The sequence below is a fragment of the Arachis hypogaea genome, chromosome 6 (assembly GCF_003086295.3).
Source record: "Arachis hypogaea cultivar Tifrunner chromosome 6, arahy.Tifrunner.gnm2.J5K5, whole genome shotgun sequence".
Lineage (NCBI taxonomy): Eukaryota > Viridiplantae > Streptophyta > Magnoliopsida > Fabales > Fabaceae > Arachis > Arachis hypogaea.
Genome location: NC_092041.1, coordinates 84,103,607 through 84,123,129, shown reverse-complemented (window position 1 = coordinate 84,123,129; position 19,523 = coordinate 84,103,607). Strand labels below are relative to the sequence as shown.

The 19,523-nt window shown below is 33.4% G+C and overlaps 1 protein-coding gene across 1 annotated transcript; it reads right to left on the bottom strand.

Annotated features, from left to right (window-relative positions):
• Nucleotides 1-558: 558 nt before the first annotated feature.
• On the bottom strand, nucleotides 559-2,052 carry LOC112696791 (calmodulin-binding protein 25). The gene has a single exon (XM_025749659.3). It carries the CDS (start codon nucleotides 1,597-1,599, stop codon nucleotides 889-891), a length of 711 nt encoding a protein of 236 aa, XP_025605444.1. The 5' UTR covers nucleotides 1,600-2,052; the 3' UTR covers nucleotides 559-888.
• Between the last annotated feature and the right edge of the window lie 17,471 nt (nucleotides 2,053-19,523).

The window sequence follows — 19,523 nt, the reverse complement described above, 5'->3', positions numbered from 1 at the left end:
AGATAAAAAAGAAAAAATTATGGTATACTATACACTATGCACTATATATGCAAATTCTAAACTTTAAATTAAACTACTAATAAAAGCGCGCCTCCATGCCCTTTGCATCTTATATGGGAACCACTAAATGAAGGAGAAACCATATGCATAGAACACAGATTTAAACCGCCCAAACCAGTTGACACACTTTAATGCACCTGAAAACTGAAATCACAAGAGAATATAACCTTGTCACCTAAACTGAGCCAAACCCACAAGACTATAAGAAGGAAAAAATCATAAAGTTGCATTCACACTTCACAGATCCGTTAGGAAGCTTCCTCTGAGCATTCAGGGGTCCCAATAACCAAAAATATTTGGACAAGTAACAACGTTGACACGCAGCATATTCGAGTCAATCCCTTAAAATTCTTTTGAGGTGCAAATTACATTTATTGAAGCTTGCATGACACATTATAGTTTAAGCAAAGAATTAAATAGCCATTTCAGTACACAACCCTAAGGGAGAGTGTTAAAACGCCAAGTGCCAATTTTCGCCATAAATAAGGCACCACATTGTTAATACTTAATACATAAACATGTAATTGCATTGATTAGGTTAACTATGCTAAATAAACAAAGCTATTTTCCAGTTTTCACCATCCAAATCTCCAATACACCCTCATTAACAACAATAAAGAAACTATGTGACAGAAAATACATAAAAAAAAGATTTTCTTTTTAAAAAGGAAAATACAGTCATCCATTATCCATATCTATCCCCTTCCCCAGATTTACAAACAGATCCTGGCTACGCCTTCATATCCTGAACCCACAAGAGGGGCAAAAAAGGGAAAACAAAAAAAAGGAGAAAGGAAAGGAAAATTGCGGAGTGTCTGATCTCAATTCTCACATAACTTTCCAGGACTCCAGAGTGGGGAAACTCGAGAAGGTGTCAAAATCTGCAGAACTAAGAGAAGGAGAAGCATCCACCAATCCCATGGGCTGGGAGAAAGGCAGTGGGCCTGGGACAGAAACACCGGGCCCAGTAGAACCCGAGTTCGGGCCCACAACTTGCTGCTGGTGATGGTCCAGCAAAAACGCTGACGTGTCCAGCGTCGGCAGCAAGCACGCTGCCCCGGCCGGAAACCTCCCTCCGCCGCCGGAAACAAGTCTCTGAGGCTCCGGCTTCAGCACCGGCGCCATTGCAATATCGGCCGCCGCTCCGCCGCCGAACCTCACGCCGGTGACCTGCTGCACCATCTGCCGGAAGTTCGCCGGGTCTGCCGTGATGAACGTCGTCTGAGATCGCTTCGACGCGCGTGACTTCCGTTTAGTAACCCTCCCCGTTGCCGGTGGAAGCGTCGATCCGCGGCGCTTGGGAGCAGATTCCTGATCGGAGCCGGCGGAGATGCCGGAGACTGTCGGCGTGGAGGCAGCGGCAGTGGTAGCGTCGGGCTTGGGAGATGCGATGAAGGGAGAGAGGACGTCGTCGCCGGAGATGGATTTCTGAAGCGCCTTGGTTAGGGTTTCGGCGTCGCGAGCTATGTAATCGGCGAACCACGTGTCGAGAGCAGGGCGAAAGGCCCATGGCTCAATCAAATTCTCGGATGACGCCATAGTGAGACTGAGAGAGAGTTTTTGTGCGTGTTGAATTAAATACGAAAGAAAAAGAAGAGAATTTGTCTGAAAATGAAGTGATAAATAAAATAAAGAAGAAAAGAGAAGCAGTGGTGGTTACTGGTTACTCAAAGGAATAAGTAGAATTTGTTTGCCATGGTGGTTATGGATGTTTGTTGAGTTTTGTTGTGTTGTGGTGTGTGTGTGGGGGAAGGGGAGGGAAGTGAGATAGGAAGGAGAAGAGTAGTGGAGAGTAGGGTGATAAATAGGGAAGGGGGCAAGGGGTATTTTGGGGAGGGAGGAAGAGAGAGAGAGGACAGAGGAGAGGGGTGAGAAAGAAACCGCGTTGTTAGGGGGACGAGAAGACACGCGTCAGATTGTCCGTACGGAGTGCTGTGAGCTAAGCTGATGTTGATGCTCACCTTGGCGGACTCCCACTCCGACTCACAACCTCCCTCGCTATTTCTAATTCAGTAAATTACGAAAAATATATTTAGAAATAGGAATTTTTTTCTATTATAAAATAACAAAATTATTCAAACTTTAATTTTTCAAATTTAATTTTTGTTGTGGAAGCAAGTTCATCCTACATTGGTAAATTTTAAATTCCTATGCTCCTCAACCGCGTCTGTATTTTAAATTTAGAAAAAATATATACTTTTCAATCGCTCATATGCTTTTAATTTTTAAAAAAATTAATTTGGTTTAATTTGGATTAAAAAAAAGTTTAAAGAGTTAAATATTAGAAAAATAACAGACATAACTTTTTTAATATTGCTACTGACAATAATAATCATTATTTTTGCCGAAGATATTCAAAAAAGTTATGTTTATTGTTTGTCCAAATTAAACTAAACTAATTTTTTTTAAATTAATGTATTAAGAAATACCATTTCTCTACACTATTATACTCTTATAATAATTGCTTACTTTTTTTCTCACTTAGTCTGGTATTTAGAGAAAGAGACGAAATGAAGTTTATCCGAAAACATGGTATAGAAATTTGTCAAAAATGCAACAAATTTTACAAAATTAGTGAGGTTTGTCGGACGTGCGGCAAACTCAACCTAAATAAAAAAAAACGTATTTCAAAAGTTTTATTTTATTTTATAAAAAAGATGACTTTTTAAATTTAAAATAGAAAAAAATCTTTTAAAGATATGACTAATTTCTTTAGAAATAGACCAATACAATGTATTATTTATTTATCTACTATTATGGGCAAGGTTGTGAGAATTGGACCGGTTAATAAATCGGTAGAGTAATTGATTCAATGGTTCAAAGGTTCAATCAGAGTTCAACCAGAATTCAATTGATTTAACTAAATATATAATAAAATTATTAAAAATTTAATATATAATTTTAAATATTTAAATTTAATAAATTTTAGGTTAGTAAAATTTAAAACTATGGTTAAAAATTAACAAATTACTTCAACAATCATATTTTATAACTAACAAAACTTAAAATAGACAAAAATGACAAATAAAAATTTAGAAAAAATAAGCATATTCACCTCAAAATTTTCAAAAAATTTCATACTCTACCACAGCACATCAACCCAGAATCAGAAAGAACAAGAAGCAGAATCACCAAATCAGAAAAATTAGCATAAACTCAAACAATTCAAAATCAGAAGGATAGCATAAAGTCATAAACAACTCAAAACCAGAAAATTTTTTAACATAAACAATGTAGTGAAGCAATGCATCATAGCACCATCAACTAAGAATCAAATAAATCAGCAACAAACAAGTGAAGCAATTCAGAAATCAGAATAACTAAAATTAACAAACACAACAGAGGAAACAAATAAAAAACTAAAGTGAAAAAGAGAAGAAATCAGTGAAAATAAACAAGACCACGAAGATGTTGAGGGACGGCGAAGATTGAAGGACTAACGGGCGACGGCGAAGAGCCCACGACGGCACAGATACGTTCGCACTTCGGACAGAGAGGTGCTCGACACAGACAGAGGAGAGATTTCTCGGAGATAGAGGCATTTTTGACGACGAGAAAGAGGCGGCCGATGACGGGGACAACAGAGACGACTGGTGGCGTCTGAGACTAAGAGTGAGATAGATTGGAAAATTTTGCCATTTTGGCCGGTGAGACTGAGAGTGAGAGAGAAGAGAGAAGAGAGAAGCAGAGAAGTTCGGGAAGCCATGCACATCAACCACAGCTCCACCGCCTCCTTCCTCCGCCGCTGCCGTGCTCTAACAAGCGCTGCGCTCATTCTTTCGCTGCTCTCCAAAGAACCTTTGAATTAGGGATTTTGGTATGTTGGGGACACTCAGAGTGAGAGAAGGGAGAGGAGATTGGGGACATTTGGGCTACGCATCTTGTTTTTTTTCTTTAATTAAACCAAAACGAGGCCGTTTGGTGTTGAAGGGAAGAACCGGACTTCAAAAAAAAAAAAAAACTGACCGGTTCATTCTGTTCACTAATTAACCACCGGTTTGACTAGTTATTTTACCGATTTTTTACAGGTCGGTTTTAGGTGTTAATTGGACCGCCTAACTAACTAATTCCCAATTAACTCGGTCAAATCAGTCGGTCTGGTCCGGTTTTCAGAACCTTAGTTATAGATAGGTTAATTTTTTTTATTGTAAAGAAAAAAATTTGAGGATCAATTGTATAATTTAATTTTATGGATATAAATTTAATTTTTAAATTTGTGATTTTAAAATAATAAAATATTTGAAAACACAAATTTAATTTTTAAATTTTTATTTTAAAAAAAAAATTTTAGACACAAATTTAATTCTTATTTTTTTATCTAAATCTAATTCTCAAATTTTTTATAATTGTCTTTTATAATTTTGTGATATATTTTTCATTCTTGAAATATAACAAAACATACACATTCTCCAATATTAAAAATAAAAACCGTCAAAGATGATTTATATGTTGATCAAAATAAATATAAATTGCTAAAAAATCATTTTATATTTTAAATTATTTTTTATCAATATTAAATTTTTAGATACAATCTTAATATATAGTTTTCTCTTTGGCATTTTCCTCTCTTGTTCTCTTTTCTAAGGACAAGGTATTAGCTACAATGCAGTATAGCACTTTTTCTGTTTACTATTAAATTCAAATCATCCATCTTTTAGTTAAAAATTCAGGTAATTGGCTACTAAATTACATTCATATGCTTTGTCCTTTTCGCACATTAAGAAACTTTCATATATGTCTGGCCATTTACGTTTTTCGTTTCATATTATTTATTTATTCATCTAAACCATATTTGTACCTTTTGAACATTTGAAATATTTCTCTCCTGACCTTTACAATATTTTAGTTAACTTTATTATTTTCAAATAATTGTCCAATTTTAATTATTTGAATTCTGCTAAAAAGGTTCTTAAGGTATATATTAAAAATATAAAAAAATACAGCAAAATAAGGACCTCTTTCGTTTGTATTTGAATTTTTTATTTTTAATATTTTTTATTTTAAAATTTTTCAAGAAAAAGTAAAAAAAGAAATCAAAAGAAAAATCATGATTTTATTTTTGCATTGATTTTAGAGTAAATCACACGAATAAATTATTCTAACTCAAAATTACATAGATTTCTTAAATTAGAATCAATTATTCTCCACATACTAGTCATTTTTTTTATATAAGTCTACACAAGTCATTTATATTCACATGCATATGTTCTTTTTCGTGTCATTACTGCCCGTTCTTCTTCTTCTTGTTATACGCTCTTCTTCTTCGTTATTTTTCTCTTTCGTTATTGTCGTCACCAACACTACTACCACCACCTCCTCCTCCTCCTCTTCCTCCTCCTCCTCCTTTTTTTTCATTAGAATTTCTTCTCCTCCTTCCTTTTCCTCCTTCTCCTCCATCATCAGTTATCTCGTTATTGAAGATACTAAATAATTCAAGTTAAGATTGTCAAGTGAACCAAAACGAAATTGATTATTGTTTTGAATCCAATCAAGTGACTGAGTTGTGGTTCGATTCTAGTTAATTTTTTCGTTCGCAGTTTATGATTCTATGTGAATAATGTTTCATCGTTGATGGTTTGAATTGAATGTAATGTCAAAGTTTTGCATTATAGAAAATATTTTTCTGTATTTTCAGCAAATTTGGGTATAACACGAAGATATTTGGGTGTAACACGAAGATATTTGAGTGTATATTTAAGAATTTTTTGTGTATGTGTGCTGATAAGTTCTGCATAATTTAAAACTCTTCTTCTCCCTCCTCCTCATCTTCTGCTACTTCTTCTTCTTTTTCATCATCATCATCATCATAATCTTCTTTTATTTTTCTTATTCATTTTTTTCTTGTTTTATCTTCTCAAGTTTCTTCTTATTTTACTCTTTTAATAAGAATAAAAACAAAAAAACAAACAAAGAAGAAGAAGAAACACATAATGCTGCAAAATTACTTAGAAGAGGATGAACTTACATTCATTCAACTAAAAGAAAGAAGAAAATAAGGAAAAAAAGAAGAAAAAAATGCAGCATTAGAGGAAATATTTTTCTGTATTTGTAGCAAATTTGGGTGTAACACAAAGATATTCGAGTGTATTGTTTAAGAATTTTCGGTGTATGTGTGCTGATAAGTTCTGCATAATTCAAAATTCTTCCTTTTCTTCCTCCTCCTCATCTTCTGCTGCTTCTTCTTCTTTATCTTCTTATTTTATATTCTCATAATTCTTCTTGCGAGGAAAATCAAACAAAGAAGAAAAAATATATAATGTTGCAAAATCAATAGAAAGAGTAGGAGGAAAAAAAATACAGCAACAACAACAGTAATAAGAAAACGCCGATGAAGATGAAACACGCAAAGAAAAAGGAGGAGAAACGCAAAGAAGAAGGAGAAGAAGAAGGAAGAGGAGGAGGAGGAGGAACGTATGATACAAAGAGGAACAATGTGATTTCACACACACATTATGTAAGTGACTTGTATGACTTGTATGCTAAAAAGACTTGTATGTGTAGTAGTACTCAATCAGAATTGGTTACATGCTCTATCTTCATTACAAGAATAATTAATTTTAGCGACAAACATTTAGCGGCAATAATACAATGACAGCTATTTTTTTTATTTAAGCTATGTTTTTGTGGCTATTATATATTTGCCATTAATACTATATATTATAATGGTAATTATTATTATTGCCACTAAAAATATAAGAAAACTACCTTTAATGAAAAATTTTTAGTAGCCATAGTACAATGGCTAGTATTATTTTTATTAAAATATAAGAAAAACTACCTTTAGTAAAAAAAATTTAGTGGCCATTGTACTATGGCTGGTATTATTTTTATTAAAATATTTTTTTATAACAATTAGTCGAAAGAAGAACAAAGACCCATAGACACCCACCTCACCCCCTTTCTCTTACTCTCTGAGAAACCTAACCCTAAACCCAGCCACCATTACCATTCTTCTAGTAGAGGGTGCTGCCGCTGGCGAGGATAGACCGTGGATGCCGTCGCACTCTTCTCATCGCCGAACTCTTCTTAGCTTTAGTCGTTCCTTTTCTCGTCGCTATTTCATGAAGAAAGCGTTGACCACGTGTTGCAGTCGCGAAGGTTGCTCGGTCGGTCGTCGTGTCTTTAATCTCTCTCTCTCTCTCTCTCACCCCCTCTCCCTCTCTCTATCTTTCTGTGTGTGTGTGTGTGTGTCTGAGATCAACATGGCTCTTTGAGCTCTTTGTTGCTCTCTGTCCGAGCTCCCTTCCTTTCCTCTAATGCCGTCACTTTTGATTCCTCCGTTGCCGCACTTGCCTTCCTCCTTCGCCGTCAGTGAGCACTGCTGCTTCAATTTAATTTTGCTTGTTTTGTACTTTTGTTAATAATATGGGTTGCTAGGTTTTCTGATTTCTGTTTGAGTTTGTTAATTTTTTCTTATTTTGAGATACTGAATTTGAAATAATGGTTGAATTTAATGATTCCTCGCTGTCGAATGTTCCTTTCTTTTTTTTTCTATTTTAAATTTGGATTTTGGTATGCACAACCTTGGTTTGAGTCAATATGGTTAATTTTTTTATTATGAAATTGTTAGCAGCGACAATGGTGAGGGTTAATGTCTTGAATGATTCTCTCAAGAGCATGTACAATGCCAAAAAGCGAGGGAAGCACCAAGTCTATGATTAGGCCATCATCAAAATTGATTATTAAGTTCCTTTTGATGGTGCAAAAGTATGGTATTTCCAAATCTTCTTCACCTCCTTAATTTACGTCTTTTTGACCACTATTGTATTCTTAATCCACGATTCTTACTCTTGTCCCTAATGCTTGCACCTCATTTTTTTTGTTTACTATTGGAAGGACAATTTAGTTGATAACGGAGGCGATGTGAATGATCGTTACGAAAAAATGAAGAAGGTGAGGAATAAGATCGGCAAGTATGAGGTTGGTAGAACCATCGGCGAAAGTATATTTGCCAAGGTCAAATTCGCCAAGAACACCGACACCGGAAAAAGTGTTGCCATTAAGGTCATGGCTAAATCCACCATTCTCAAGCATAGATTGGTTGAATAGGTCAACCTTACGCTTTAACCTTCTTTGTTTAGTTATCTTTCTAATTATTGTTAATTGTTCCTTTGATTCCTTTTGTTTTAAGTCACGCTTGGTTTTTTATTTAGCTTAAATTTATACGATAAAGCTAAATGATTTAGGGTTACCAATGCTTCTAAGGTGGCATAAATCAACATTACACATAGTGTTGCAACAAATTCTTAGTTTAGCTAAGAACTGGCAGTAAATTTTGCAATGTATGAGGATATGCATTGCAATGCTTGTGTGTAAATGTGTTGATGATATTTTTATCCTCCGTAAAACCTGCACAATATTCTCTCATGATTATGCTGCTTTTCAGTGGGATTTACATTGCATGTAGTCAAAGACATTTTGTTTCTTCTATCTGTATGCTGGATTTTTCATTTTTGGCTGAATAATCATGTAGCTTGTTATACTAAATTGTTATTTTGATTCTTTGTCCTTTATGCTATGCATTTTCTAACTTGAATCGTGTAATAAATTAAAAGAGAGATATCCATTATGAAGATTGTCAGGCATCCAAATATAGTTAGGTTGCATGAGATATGTATAATATGCTAATACGTGACAAGTTTTATTGTATTTCTTTATCTTATTATATTTCTAAAGCTTCTTATATTTTAGGTTTTGGCCAGCAAAACCAAGATCTACATAATTCTTGAGTTCGTAATGGGAGGGAAATTATATGATAAAATTGTAAGAATTCATATGCTATTTGTCTGTAGGATACGTTGGAGATTGGTTCTGCTGTACTCATCTTGAAAAGTAGCTTGACATGTCAAAGTTTCGTGCTTGATATGTGTATTGTTACACCCTTTCTGGATCTGTAAGCTCAGCAAAAAAATCTTTCTAAAAATGATTCTAGGCATTACTTTCAACAACTTATAGATGTTGTTGCTCATTATCACAAGAAGGGTGTGTACCACAGAGACTTGAAGGTGAAAGATAATATATTACAGATGAAGTTAACTATAATCTTGATGTAATTTTGTTGGCCTTATTATGTTTTGATCCTGATGAAGTTATTTTCTTTCTAATTATAGCCTGAAAAACTTTTTCTTGATGCATTCGGAAACTTGAAAGTCTCTAACTTTCAATTGAGTGCAACTAAGTAAGAAAGTACTCTATTTGTGAAACAAAGATGAAAGAAATAATTTTTTGTACATTAAAAATGAGCAGAGTCATTTTATTGTATTGGAATATTAATGTGCTTTATCTTTGGAAAATGTTTTGGAGATGGCAAATATGACTTTGGCATTTTTTTTCAAGGGTGTTGATGTTCTTGATACAAGAATTATTGTCAGTCTAGAATTTCTCTTATAGAAATAAGAACTTCGTTGTAAGCATAGCTCCAAACCAACAAATAACTCTCAAATCAAATTTAAATTATTTGGTTGTTACAAGTACAAACCCCAATAAGAATTTAACCGAAGTATTTAAACCTCGGGTCGTCTCACAAGGAATTGCAATGAAATCATCAATTATTGTCTATGAAGGAATAAGGGGGTTTGATTTATAATTGGCAAGAAAAATAAATGACAAGAAAGTAAAATGACAAGAACCAATAAAATAAAAGAAAAGAACTCTTGGCTAGACATAGATAATTGAGATCACCATCTTTGTCTACAAACCATATATTGACAATTATGAGGGACCAACTCATTAAGTCTACTTCCAAAAGCTTTAAGTACGTAATATATACTCCTAAGCTTGAAGTATGTCCAATAGGCTTGATCAACATCAACCCATAAATCCTAACCTACCTACCAATTAGCTTAGTAGTGGGTTAGCATCAATGAGTATCAAATTAACCACATAGGGTTCTCAAATCACCAATTTAATGAGACCCAATGACTCAAGGTCACCTAATTCCCTTAACCTAGGCCAAGAGTAAAGAAAAGTAATAAAAAACTAGAGGAAACATTCTATCAAACACCTAGAATGCAAGAAAAGTAAACATCACATAATGCAAGAATTAAAGAAACCCATAACTAACATAAGCAAGAGATCAGCAATAACAATGAAGACAAACATCAAAGAGGACATGGAAACATAAAATTGCATTAAAAGAAATCAGGATCCAACAATGGTTCATCAACATAAAAGAGAGCTAAATAAAGAAATCAACAAGTAAAACTAGAAGAGTAAAGATGTAGCAACAAGAAATTAAAAGGGAAAACTAAATCAAAACAAGAATTAAAAGTTGAATATAAGGAAATTAAACCTAAACTATCCTAAATTCTAGAGAGAATGGAGAGCTTCTCTCTCTAGAATTCTAACCTAAACTATGATGAAAACTAAAACTATGACTACTTGGTTCATCCTTCCTCAATCCTTGGGTTCAATAGCATCAGAAATGAGTTGGATTGGGTCCAAAATGCTTCAGAAATCACTGGGCACGAGTTGCCTTTAGTGAGTCATATGCAGCTTCTCACGCGTACAAGTAATTAACGCGTACGCATCTTTAAACGCTAGGAAACTATAGTAAATTTTATATCATTTTGAATCTCCGGATGTTAGATTTCCAAGGCAATTAGAACCGTCTCATTTGAACCTTTGTAGCTCAAGTTATGATCAATTTAGTATGAAGAGGTCAAAATTGACAACTTTGCGATTCCTTCATTTCTTCATGAGTTCTCCCACTTTGCATGCTTTTCCTTCATTTCTTCAATCCAATCTTTGCCTTCTAAACCTAAAATCACTTAAAAAATATATCAAGGCATTGAATGGAATCAAAGGTGAATTAAAATGATCAATTTATGGGCCTAAAAAGCATATTTTTTACACTTAAGCAAAATTTAAGGAGAATTACAAAACCATGCTATTTCATTGAATAAATGTGGGAAAAGTTGATAAAATCTCCTAAATTAAGCACAAGATAAACCACAAATTGGGGTTTATTAAATCTCGCCACACTTATGGATGATCAATTCTTCCTCACCCTGTTTGTCCATGTATTTTGCGATCTTGTTCTGTTTGATTGGCCTTTATGGTTAACAAAACCGAACCAATTACCGAACCTACGGTTACTAGGATCAATATGGTTGAGCCGGCTGACAAACCCCAATTTGACGGTTTATCTTGTATTGATTTTAGGGGATTTTATCACCTTTTACCCACATTTATGCAATGAAATAGCATGGTTTTGTATATTCTCCTTTAATTGTGCTCAAGAGTGAAAACATGCTTTTTAGGACTCAAAATAGCTAAATCTAATTCTCCTTGATTCCATTAGATGCCTTGATATGTTTGTTAAGTGATTTAAGATTTAGGAGGCAAAGATTGGATCAAGGGAATGAAGAAAGAAGCATGAAAAGTTGGAGAACTCATGAAGAAATGAAAGAACCGGAAAGCTGTCAAGCCAACCTCTTCACACTTAAACGACCATAACTTGAGCTACAGAGGTCCAAATGATGCGGTTTCAGTTGGGTTAGAAAGCTAACATCCGGGGCTTCGAAAACGATATAAGATTTGCCATAGTTGCTACACGTATGGTGGCGTGCACGCGCAAAGTACGCGCATGCGTCGTTGGTGCACGTGATCACTTCATGCAAACTCGTGGCTAGCGAATTTACAAGCCTTGTGGGCCCAATCCAACTCATTTCTAATGATATTTACGCCAAGGATTGAAGGGGGAATGAAGATACTTTACCATATCTAGTTACTATTAGTTTAGTTTAGTAGTTAGAATTAGTTTCTAGAGAGAGAAGCTCTCACTTCTCTCTAGAATTAGGATTAGGATTAGGATTAGTTCTTAGATCTAGGTTTTAATCTTTGCTTTCTTCTACTTATACATCTCAATTCCTTGTTGTTAGATTCATTCTTCTTCCATTCTTTTATTGTAATTTCCTTTATGTTGTTCTTATACTTTGTTGTAGATCTACTATTGTTCCTTCCATTTTCTTCCAATTCAATAAGAGGTAATTCATAATAATTGTTCTTCTTTGCTTTTCTATTGTTGATCTCTTGCCTTTGTAGTTAGATCTCTTTTTATTTCTTGCAATTTATGTTGTTTACTTTTATTGCCTTTCATGTGTTTGTTGAAATGTCTCTTCTAGATATAGTGTAGATTTTGTTCCTCTTGGCCTAGGTAGAGTAATTAGTGACACTTGAGTTATCTAATTCCTTTGTTGTTTGGTAATTGGAGAGATTGCTAATTGGTTTGGAGTGCATTAAAGCTAGTCTTTCCTTGGGAGTTGGCTAGAACTTGTGGCTCAAGTCAATTCATCCACTTGACTTTCCTTTATTTAGTGAGGGTTGACTAAGTGGTAGCAATGAACAATTCTCATCACAATTGAAAAGGATAACTAGGATAGGACTTCTAATTTTCATACCTTGCCAAGAGCCTTTTATAGTTGTTAGTTTATTTTCATTGCCATTTACTTTCATGTCTCTTATCCAAAACCCCAAAACAACTCAAACCAATAACAAGACACTTCATTGCAATTCCTAGGGAGAACGACCCGAGGTTTGAATACTTCGGTTTATAAATTTAGGAGTTTGTTTTAGTGACAAACAACTTTTTGTACGAAAGGATTATTGCTTGGTTTAGAAACTATACTTCGACGAGATTTTATTTGAGAAATTCTAAACCGTCAAAAATCCATTCGTCACCGGTATAAACACCCCTTTTGACTAGGTAGCATTCACCGTTCAACCAACCTATCCTATAAGGCTGCCTCTTACTCATGCTCGTGGCAGTTATCAATAAGATCATTGCAATCCCAAAGCTAAGCCTGCCAACTATCACATCATTCAAATTTTATTACTGCATTAGGGGCAAAGCTTTTTTGTTCTTCTATTGTGTACAATTGAATTTGTGCTATAGAGTTCCTGTTCTTATTATGTAATTTGTATTAATGGAATTCAAAACAGTGCAGGGGCATTTGAGTTTTGAAATACCTTTAATTCTTATTATTAGTCTTAAATATGTAGTGCAAGATCACTTGGAGGATTTTAATTGGTGTTGTCGTGAAAAATGTAATCTGATAGCCCATTCCAGAGGTAAGCAGCACTGTATTTCTCAAAATTTGGAGGTGAAAAAGTTTCTGATTAATGCACTAGTTTATGAAGTTTTATTCATTAATTTGTCTTCAATTTTTTAAGCCTTTTGCTTCAATTTACTTGTGTAACTTGATGTATTCTTGAATTGTGTTTTGGGTTCTGATTCGCCATAAATAGATTAAGACAGGGGATTCATGTTTGGTCCGTCAATTGCATTGGGGATATTGGTGCAAAATTGATATATCTGTCTCAATTTATTTTTAATTTTACAATTTAGGTTGATAATTCTCACTTTATTCTTTGAAGCAACGCCATTTTTCCCACTTGAAATTAAGCTGATTGGCATGAGTTTGGGAATTTAGCATTCAGCTTTAATGAGAATAATAAAAAACTAACAAGCTGAGAAGAGAAAAAGTAAGTGATCAATCAAATAGATACTGTGGTATTGTATCTTATTTATTTGAAATATCAAATCTGCTAAATCAAAGTGCTTACTACTTTTGATAGGTAACGAGCTATTAGAATGCTTTTAGTTTTGTTCAAGGTGAGTAACTGTTATAGTTGTTTGGTAAATAATGCTGGAATTGGTTTGGGTGATAAATATCCTATTGGCAGTAAAGTTCAAGCTGTTTGGAGTGAAGATAGGTAATGGTATATTCAGCAATTAATTTTTTTTTCTTTGTCCATTTATTCAGCAATTAGTATGATGATTATATATATTTTAGTATTTCAACTCAGTTTGTGATCTTACTATTTTGATTTAATTAATTTCTATTTACACTTTTTTTGTGCACCTTTAGAAGAATTTTGTTGTTTAAGCTTCTTAGAAGTGCAAGTATTTTTGCAGCAGCCCGGCTAGAAATGAACAAGGGAATGAACACTGATACAATTGTTAAGGCCAAGAGTTTTCTTGATGATGACGAAGATCAGCATGAAAAAGATGTGTTTGAGAAGAATCTGAAGGCGCTTCAGAAGATTTTTTAGTCATTATGCCAAGATTAGAAGATTGACGATTTTCTGTTTGTTAAGCTCTTGGATATAGAGTGTAAACTTTTCATTTTAATTGATGTGATACAAGTTTTATGTGACTTAAATTATCTTAAGTTATATTTTGATTGTTAATTGCTTCTTAAGATTATGTCTTTGAATTATGTAAGGATAATTTTTATTGTTTAAAGAAATTATTTAGTATAATTATGTGTTTAATTTTATTTTATAATATTTAACTCATTTAATTAAAAATGTAAAATTATATATGTAATAATATTATTAAATATTATGTTGTATAAAAAATTATTAGAATATTATATACATACAGAAAATAAAAAAAATAAGGGACCTAAGGTTACACTTTTATAGAGTAGCTATGGTTATACAGAAAATAAAAAAAAAATAATAAGGGACCTAAGGCTACGCTTATAAAAAGTAGCTATGGTATACAATGTGGCTACGCTTTACAAGTGATGCAGTAGCGTTGAAAAGCGTAGCCTATTCTGGAAAAATGAAAGCTGAAAAGCGTAGCCTTTGGTCCTAGATAGCATCACTTGAAAAGCGTAGCCTATTCCCAAACGCCAAAAGCGTAGTCCTTGGTGCAGAAAAGTATAGCCTTTGAGAATAGGCAACGACCGAATAGGAATGACCCCAAAAAGCATAGCCGTAGCCTAAGCCATTATTTTTTTTAACTTTTGGCTACACTTTTCAAGTGTACTTGAATGGGTATTTTTCTTGTAGTGAAGTAAAGCTTAGGGATATAAATTTTACCCACTTGAATGTTGTGTTGGATGATGGTGACTTAGGAAGGGATATCTCCAATGGTTTTGCAAGTGTCATTCCCTTATGCTCTTTCTTGATGAGTTCCACCTCTTGACAACTTCTTCCAACTTCTCCTTGCTTGTCAACTTCTTCCAACTCCTCCTCATCATCAATCAAGTCAAATTTTTGAGGTTGTGTGAAGTCCACTTCAACATCAACTTCACATCCATTGGAAGAATCTTCAACAAGGTCACCAATGTCATTTGGTGTAGAGTTGTCTTCAATGATATAGCTTGCTTCTTGCCCAACCTCTTCCTCTTGGTAGCTTCCTTCCAATTCACTCTCTTCTTTATTGCTTACCAAGGGTATGGGAGGTGAGGTGTCTTCTTTCATTACCTCAATTTCATGTCCGATGGGAGATGATTCAATTGTAGATGGAAACTTCTCAATGATTGAATCCATCTCTTGATCAACCTCTTTAAAGTCTTCAATCATGATATGCTTTGGAGGTTGTACACCCTCCTCAACATCAATATCAAGCTTCTTAGAAGAGGACTCTCTAATTCCACATTCCTATGGACTTCTAACAACTCCTAAATCTTCAACCACTTCTTCCAGCTCAATTGTCTCAACTTCCTCTCCTTGTGGAAATCCTTGTTTCAACTCCTCTTCTCCACCTTGAAGCTCCAAACTCACTCCCTCACTATGATCCTTGTTTGCTTCTCCACATTCAACAATGAGAGTGCTTTGATCACATAGGCTTAGTCAGGATGAGTATATGTTGCTAACGACTTCTGCCATGACAGCCATCTTGGCTTTTAGCTCCTTAAACTCCTTTTGCATCTCTTCTTGTCTTTGGAGGCAAGAGCTAATATCTCCTTGGAGAGACTCATCCATTGGAGGTGGTGGTGGGAGAGAGGGTTCATTGTTTGGGAGGAAGGTTTGATAATTGGAAGATAGTTCTTCTTGTTAAGGGTATGGAGATGGTGTATATGGAGGTGGTTCTTGGGAGTAGTTGTGTTGAAATGGTGGTGGTTCATATGGTTCATATGGTTCTTAAGGTGGTGGGTATGGTGGATATAGGTTAGGGTCATATGGAGGTGGTTGGTGGTATGAGACTTGTGAGTAAGGTGGTTCAAAATTATGTTTAGAGGGTGGTTCATAGGCATATGGTGGTGGTTGTTGACAACCACAATGAGGATCACCACATCCATTAGATTGATATGCATTAGGAGGAGAATTATACCTATAAGAGACCAGAGGAGGTTGTTGCCAAGAAGGTTGATCAATCCCTTGAGGCTCCTCCCATCTTTAATTATCCCATCCTTGATACATGTTGTCATTGAAGCTTCGATTCCCTACAACATAATTTGAACCAAATTCATAGCCAAAGGGATGAGAATTCATAATAGCAAATAAAACAAAAGCTAACAAAAATAAGCAACAAAGTCCTAAACCTAACCAAAACTAACAAACAAGCAAAAGGCAAATATTCACATATTCACAATAGCCAATAATATAACACCATTGCGATTTCCCGACAACGGCGCCATAAATTTGATACAAGAATTATTGTCAGTCGAAAGTTTCTCTTATAGAAACAAGAACTTCGTTGTAAGCATAGCTCCAAACCAACAAATAACTCTCAAATCAAATTTAAATTGTTTGGTTGTCACAAGTACAAACCCCAATAAGAATTTAACCGAAGTATTTAAACCTCGGATCGTCTCACAAGGAATTGCAATGAAGTGATCAATTATTGGCTATGAAGGAATAAGGGGGTTTGATTTATAATTGGCAATAAAAATAAATGACAAGAAAGTAAAATGTAAGGAAATTAAAAGTTGAATATAAGGAAATTAAACCTAAACTACCCTAAATTCTAAAGAGAATGGATAGCTTCTCTCTCTAGAATTCTAACCTAAACCATGATGAAAACTAAAACTATGACTACTTGGTTCATCCCTCCTCAATCCTCGGGTTCAATAGCATCAGAAATGAGTTGGATTGGGCCCAAAATGCTTCAAAAATCGCTGGTCACGAGTTGCCTTTAGTGAGTCACGTGCAGCTTCTCACGTGTACGCGTGATGCACGCGTACGCGTCCATAACGCCAGGCAACTACGGCAAATTTTTTATCATTTTGAAACCCCGGATGTTAGCTTAAGTTATGATCAATCTAGTTCAAAGAGGTCAGGATTGACAGCTTTGCGATTCCTTCATTTCTTCATGACTCCTCCCACTTTGCATGCTTTTCCTTCATTCCTTCAATCTAATATTTGCCTTCTAAACCTAAAATCACTTAACAAACATATCAAGGTATCGAATGGAATCAAAGGTGAATTAAAATTATCAATTTAAGGGCCTAAAAAGCATGTTTTTACACTTAAGCACAAATTTAAGGAGAATTATAAAATCATGCTATTTCATTGAATAAATGTGAAAAAAGTTGATAAAATCCCCTAAATTAAGCACAAGATAAACCATAAAATTGGGATTTATCAATTCTCCACATGACATGTGGGACCCCAAATTATGTTGCACCTAAGGTAAAGTAAAGTATGCATTTTTGATCTGTTATATATATTATCTCGATCAGTTGCTTGTTTTCCTTGGGGTATAGTTTCAGTTATGTTTTGGGAAAATAAGTCTATAGTTTGATTCCCTAATAGCTATTATTAGTAAACCCATTACCTTAGGATTAAAGTCATTCTTAGCTTGGTTCAGTATTTTAGAGTATATTTTATTTGGTGCTCGAGTTTTTTATAAAGTGATCTTTTGTAGGTGCTAGGCAATCAAGGTTATGATGGTGCAGCAGCTGATGTTTGGTCATGTGGAGTCATCCTGTATGTTTTGATGTCTATATATCTTCCTTTTAAGGAGGCTGACCTTCCTGCTCTGTACAACAGAGTATTTTGCCTCTGCCTCTCCTTAGCTTGAAGTGGAGACCTCAAAGAACTAGTCAGAATAGGCAAGATGTGTTGTGAGTATCATGGAAATAACAATTAAAAATAACCTTATGTTGTAACAATAAACAATGTCAGAAGGCATACTGTCAATAATTATTTAAAACTACTAGGAGCATGTAGTGCTATAGATTAATAAGTAATAACCGCTGCTTATAAAATACTCATTTAATTTTTTATCATTAGTTGTGTGTCAATTATTGATGTAACATAAACTTATAGTATTTATATTGTTTAAATTTGTATTATGTTTTATTACTTTTCAAGAGAAATTTGTATATAAATATTTTTAATTTAATAAAATATTTTATTTTATAGTAATTAATTGTAGTATATTTATATTATGTATAATAAAAATAATTTGAAATTTTAGAAAAAGGATAGGTTGTTATTTCTAAAAGAGTGAGTATAATTAAAAAAGACTTAAGATTTTAGTAGCAATAGTAATGACAACTAAAAGTGAATAACATTATAATTTTAGAATTATTTAGTGGCTATAGAAATTGCCGGTAAAATGGATTTTGGCAACAATAGTAATAACCACTAAAAGTGAATAATATTACAATCTTAGAATTACTTCTGGTGGCTATATAAATTGTTAAGAAAATGACCGCTAAAAGTTATATACTTTTTGCAGCCATTAAAAAGGTCTTTACCGGAAAATTTTATAATTGCCACTAAAACCTTTTAACGATAAAGTATAAGATGGCTAATGTCTAATTGCCGATAAATGTATTAGCGGCTATTTTTATTACCGCTAAAAGCAAATTAAATGGTTGCTAAAAGTGATTTTTCTTGTTGTGCTTGAACATCTCTATATAAATCGAATTAAATTGATTCAATTTATGCCACTACAAGAAAATGGAACATTTATAACAAAAACTTTGTAACAAATTTAAAATTGTTACAATTTTTTTGTAACAAAAAAATTCGTGATTGTTACATAATAATAATGTTTTGTAACAATAATAAAATTTGTTACAAAACATTTGAATATTTTGTAACGACTTGACTTTTTTTTGTTACAAATTATATTGATTTTTGTAACGAACCGGTGTTTTTTTGTAAAACTTTATAATATTTTGTAACAAAAGATAAAGTTGTTGCAAAAGTTCAAAATATTTCGTAACAGAATATCCATTTATTTCAAAAATTCCAATTATTTTGTAACAAAAAATTAATTTGTCACAAATCAATATTATTTGTAACAAGTTATTTGTTTGTCAGAAAATATAAAAATTTTTGTAACTAAAAAAAATTATTTGAAAATGTTAAAATCTTTAAGATAATTTTATTTTGTATCAAAAATTTAATTTTTTAAAATATTATTTATATTAATTAATTATTTTTTATAAAAAATTAAAGATTAAATAATTAATTTTTAAAAATATTATATATTATTTTATGTTTTTTTATAAAATTAATATATGATTTTTACTAATAATTAAGTCTTAAATGTAGACTAAAAATTAATTTTTTAAACCAAAAATTTTTTTGTTAAACATAAGTAAAAACAGTTAAAATTTAAAAATAAAAATAAATGTAAAAAAGTAAAAACTTAATTCTAACCCTAACTTTCACTCTTCCTTCTATTGTTCGTCACCTTCGTCCACTCTCACTGCCTCTACGGTTCCACCTCTCACACTTAATGTCACTATCTCATTGCAGAAGGAAAA

What these genes read in the sequence shown, in the direction of transcription:
- LOC112696791 (XM_025749659.3), bottom strand. Translation starts at nt 1,599, where the DNA reads ATGGCGTCATCCGAGAATTTGATTGAGCCATGGGCCTTTCGCCCTGCT.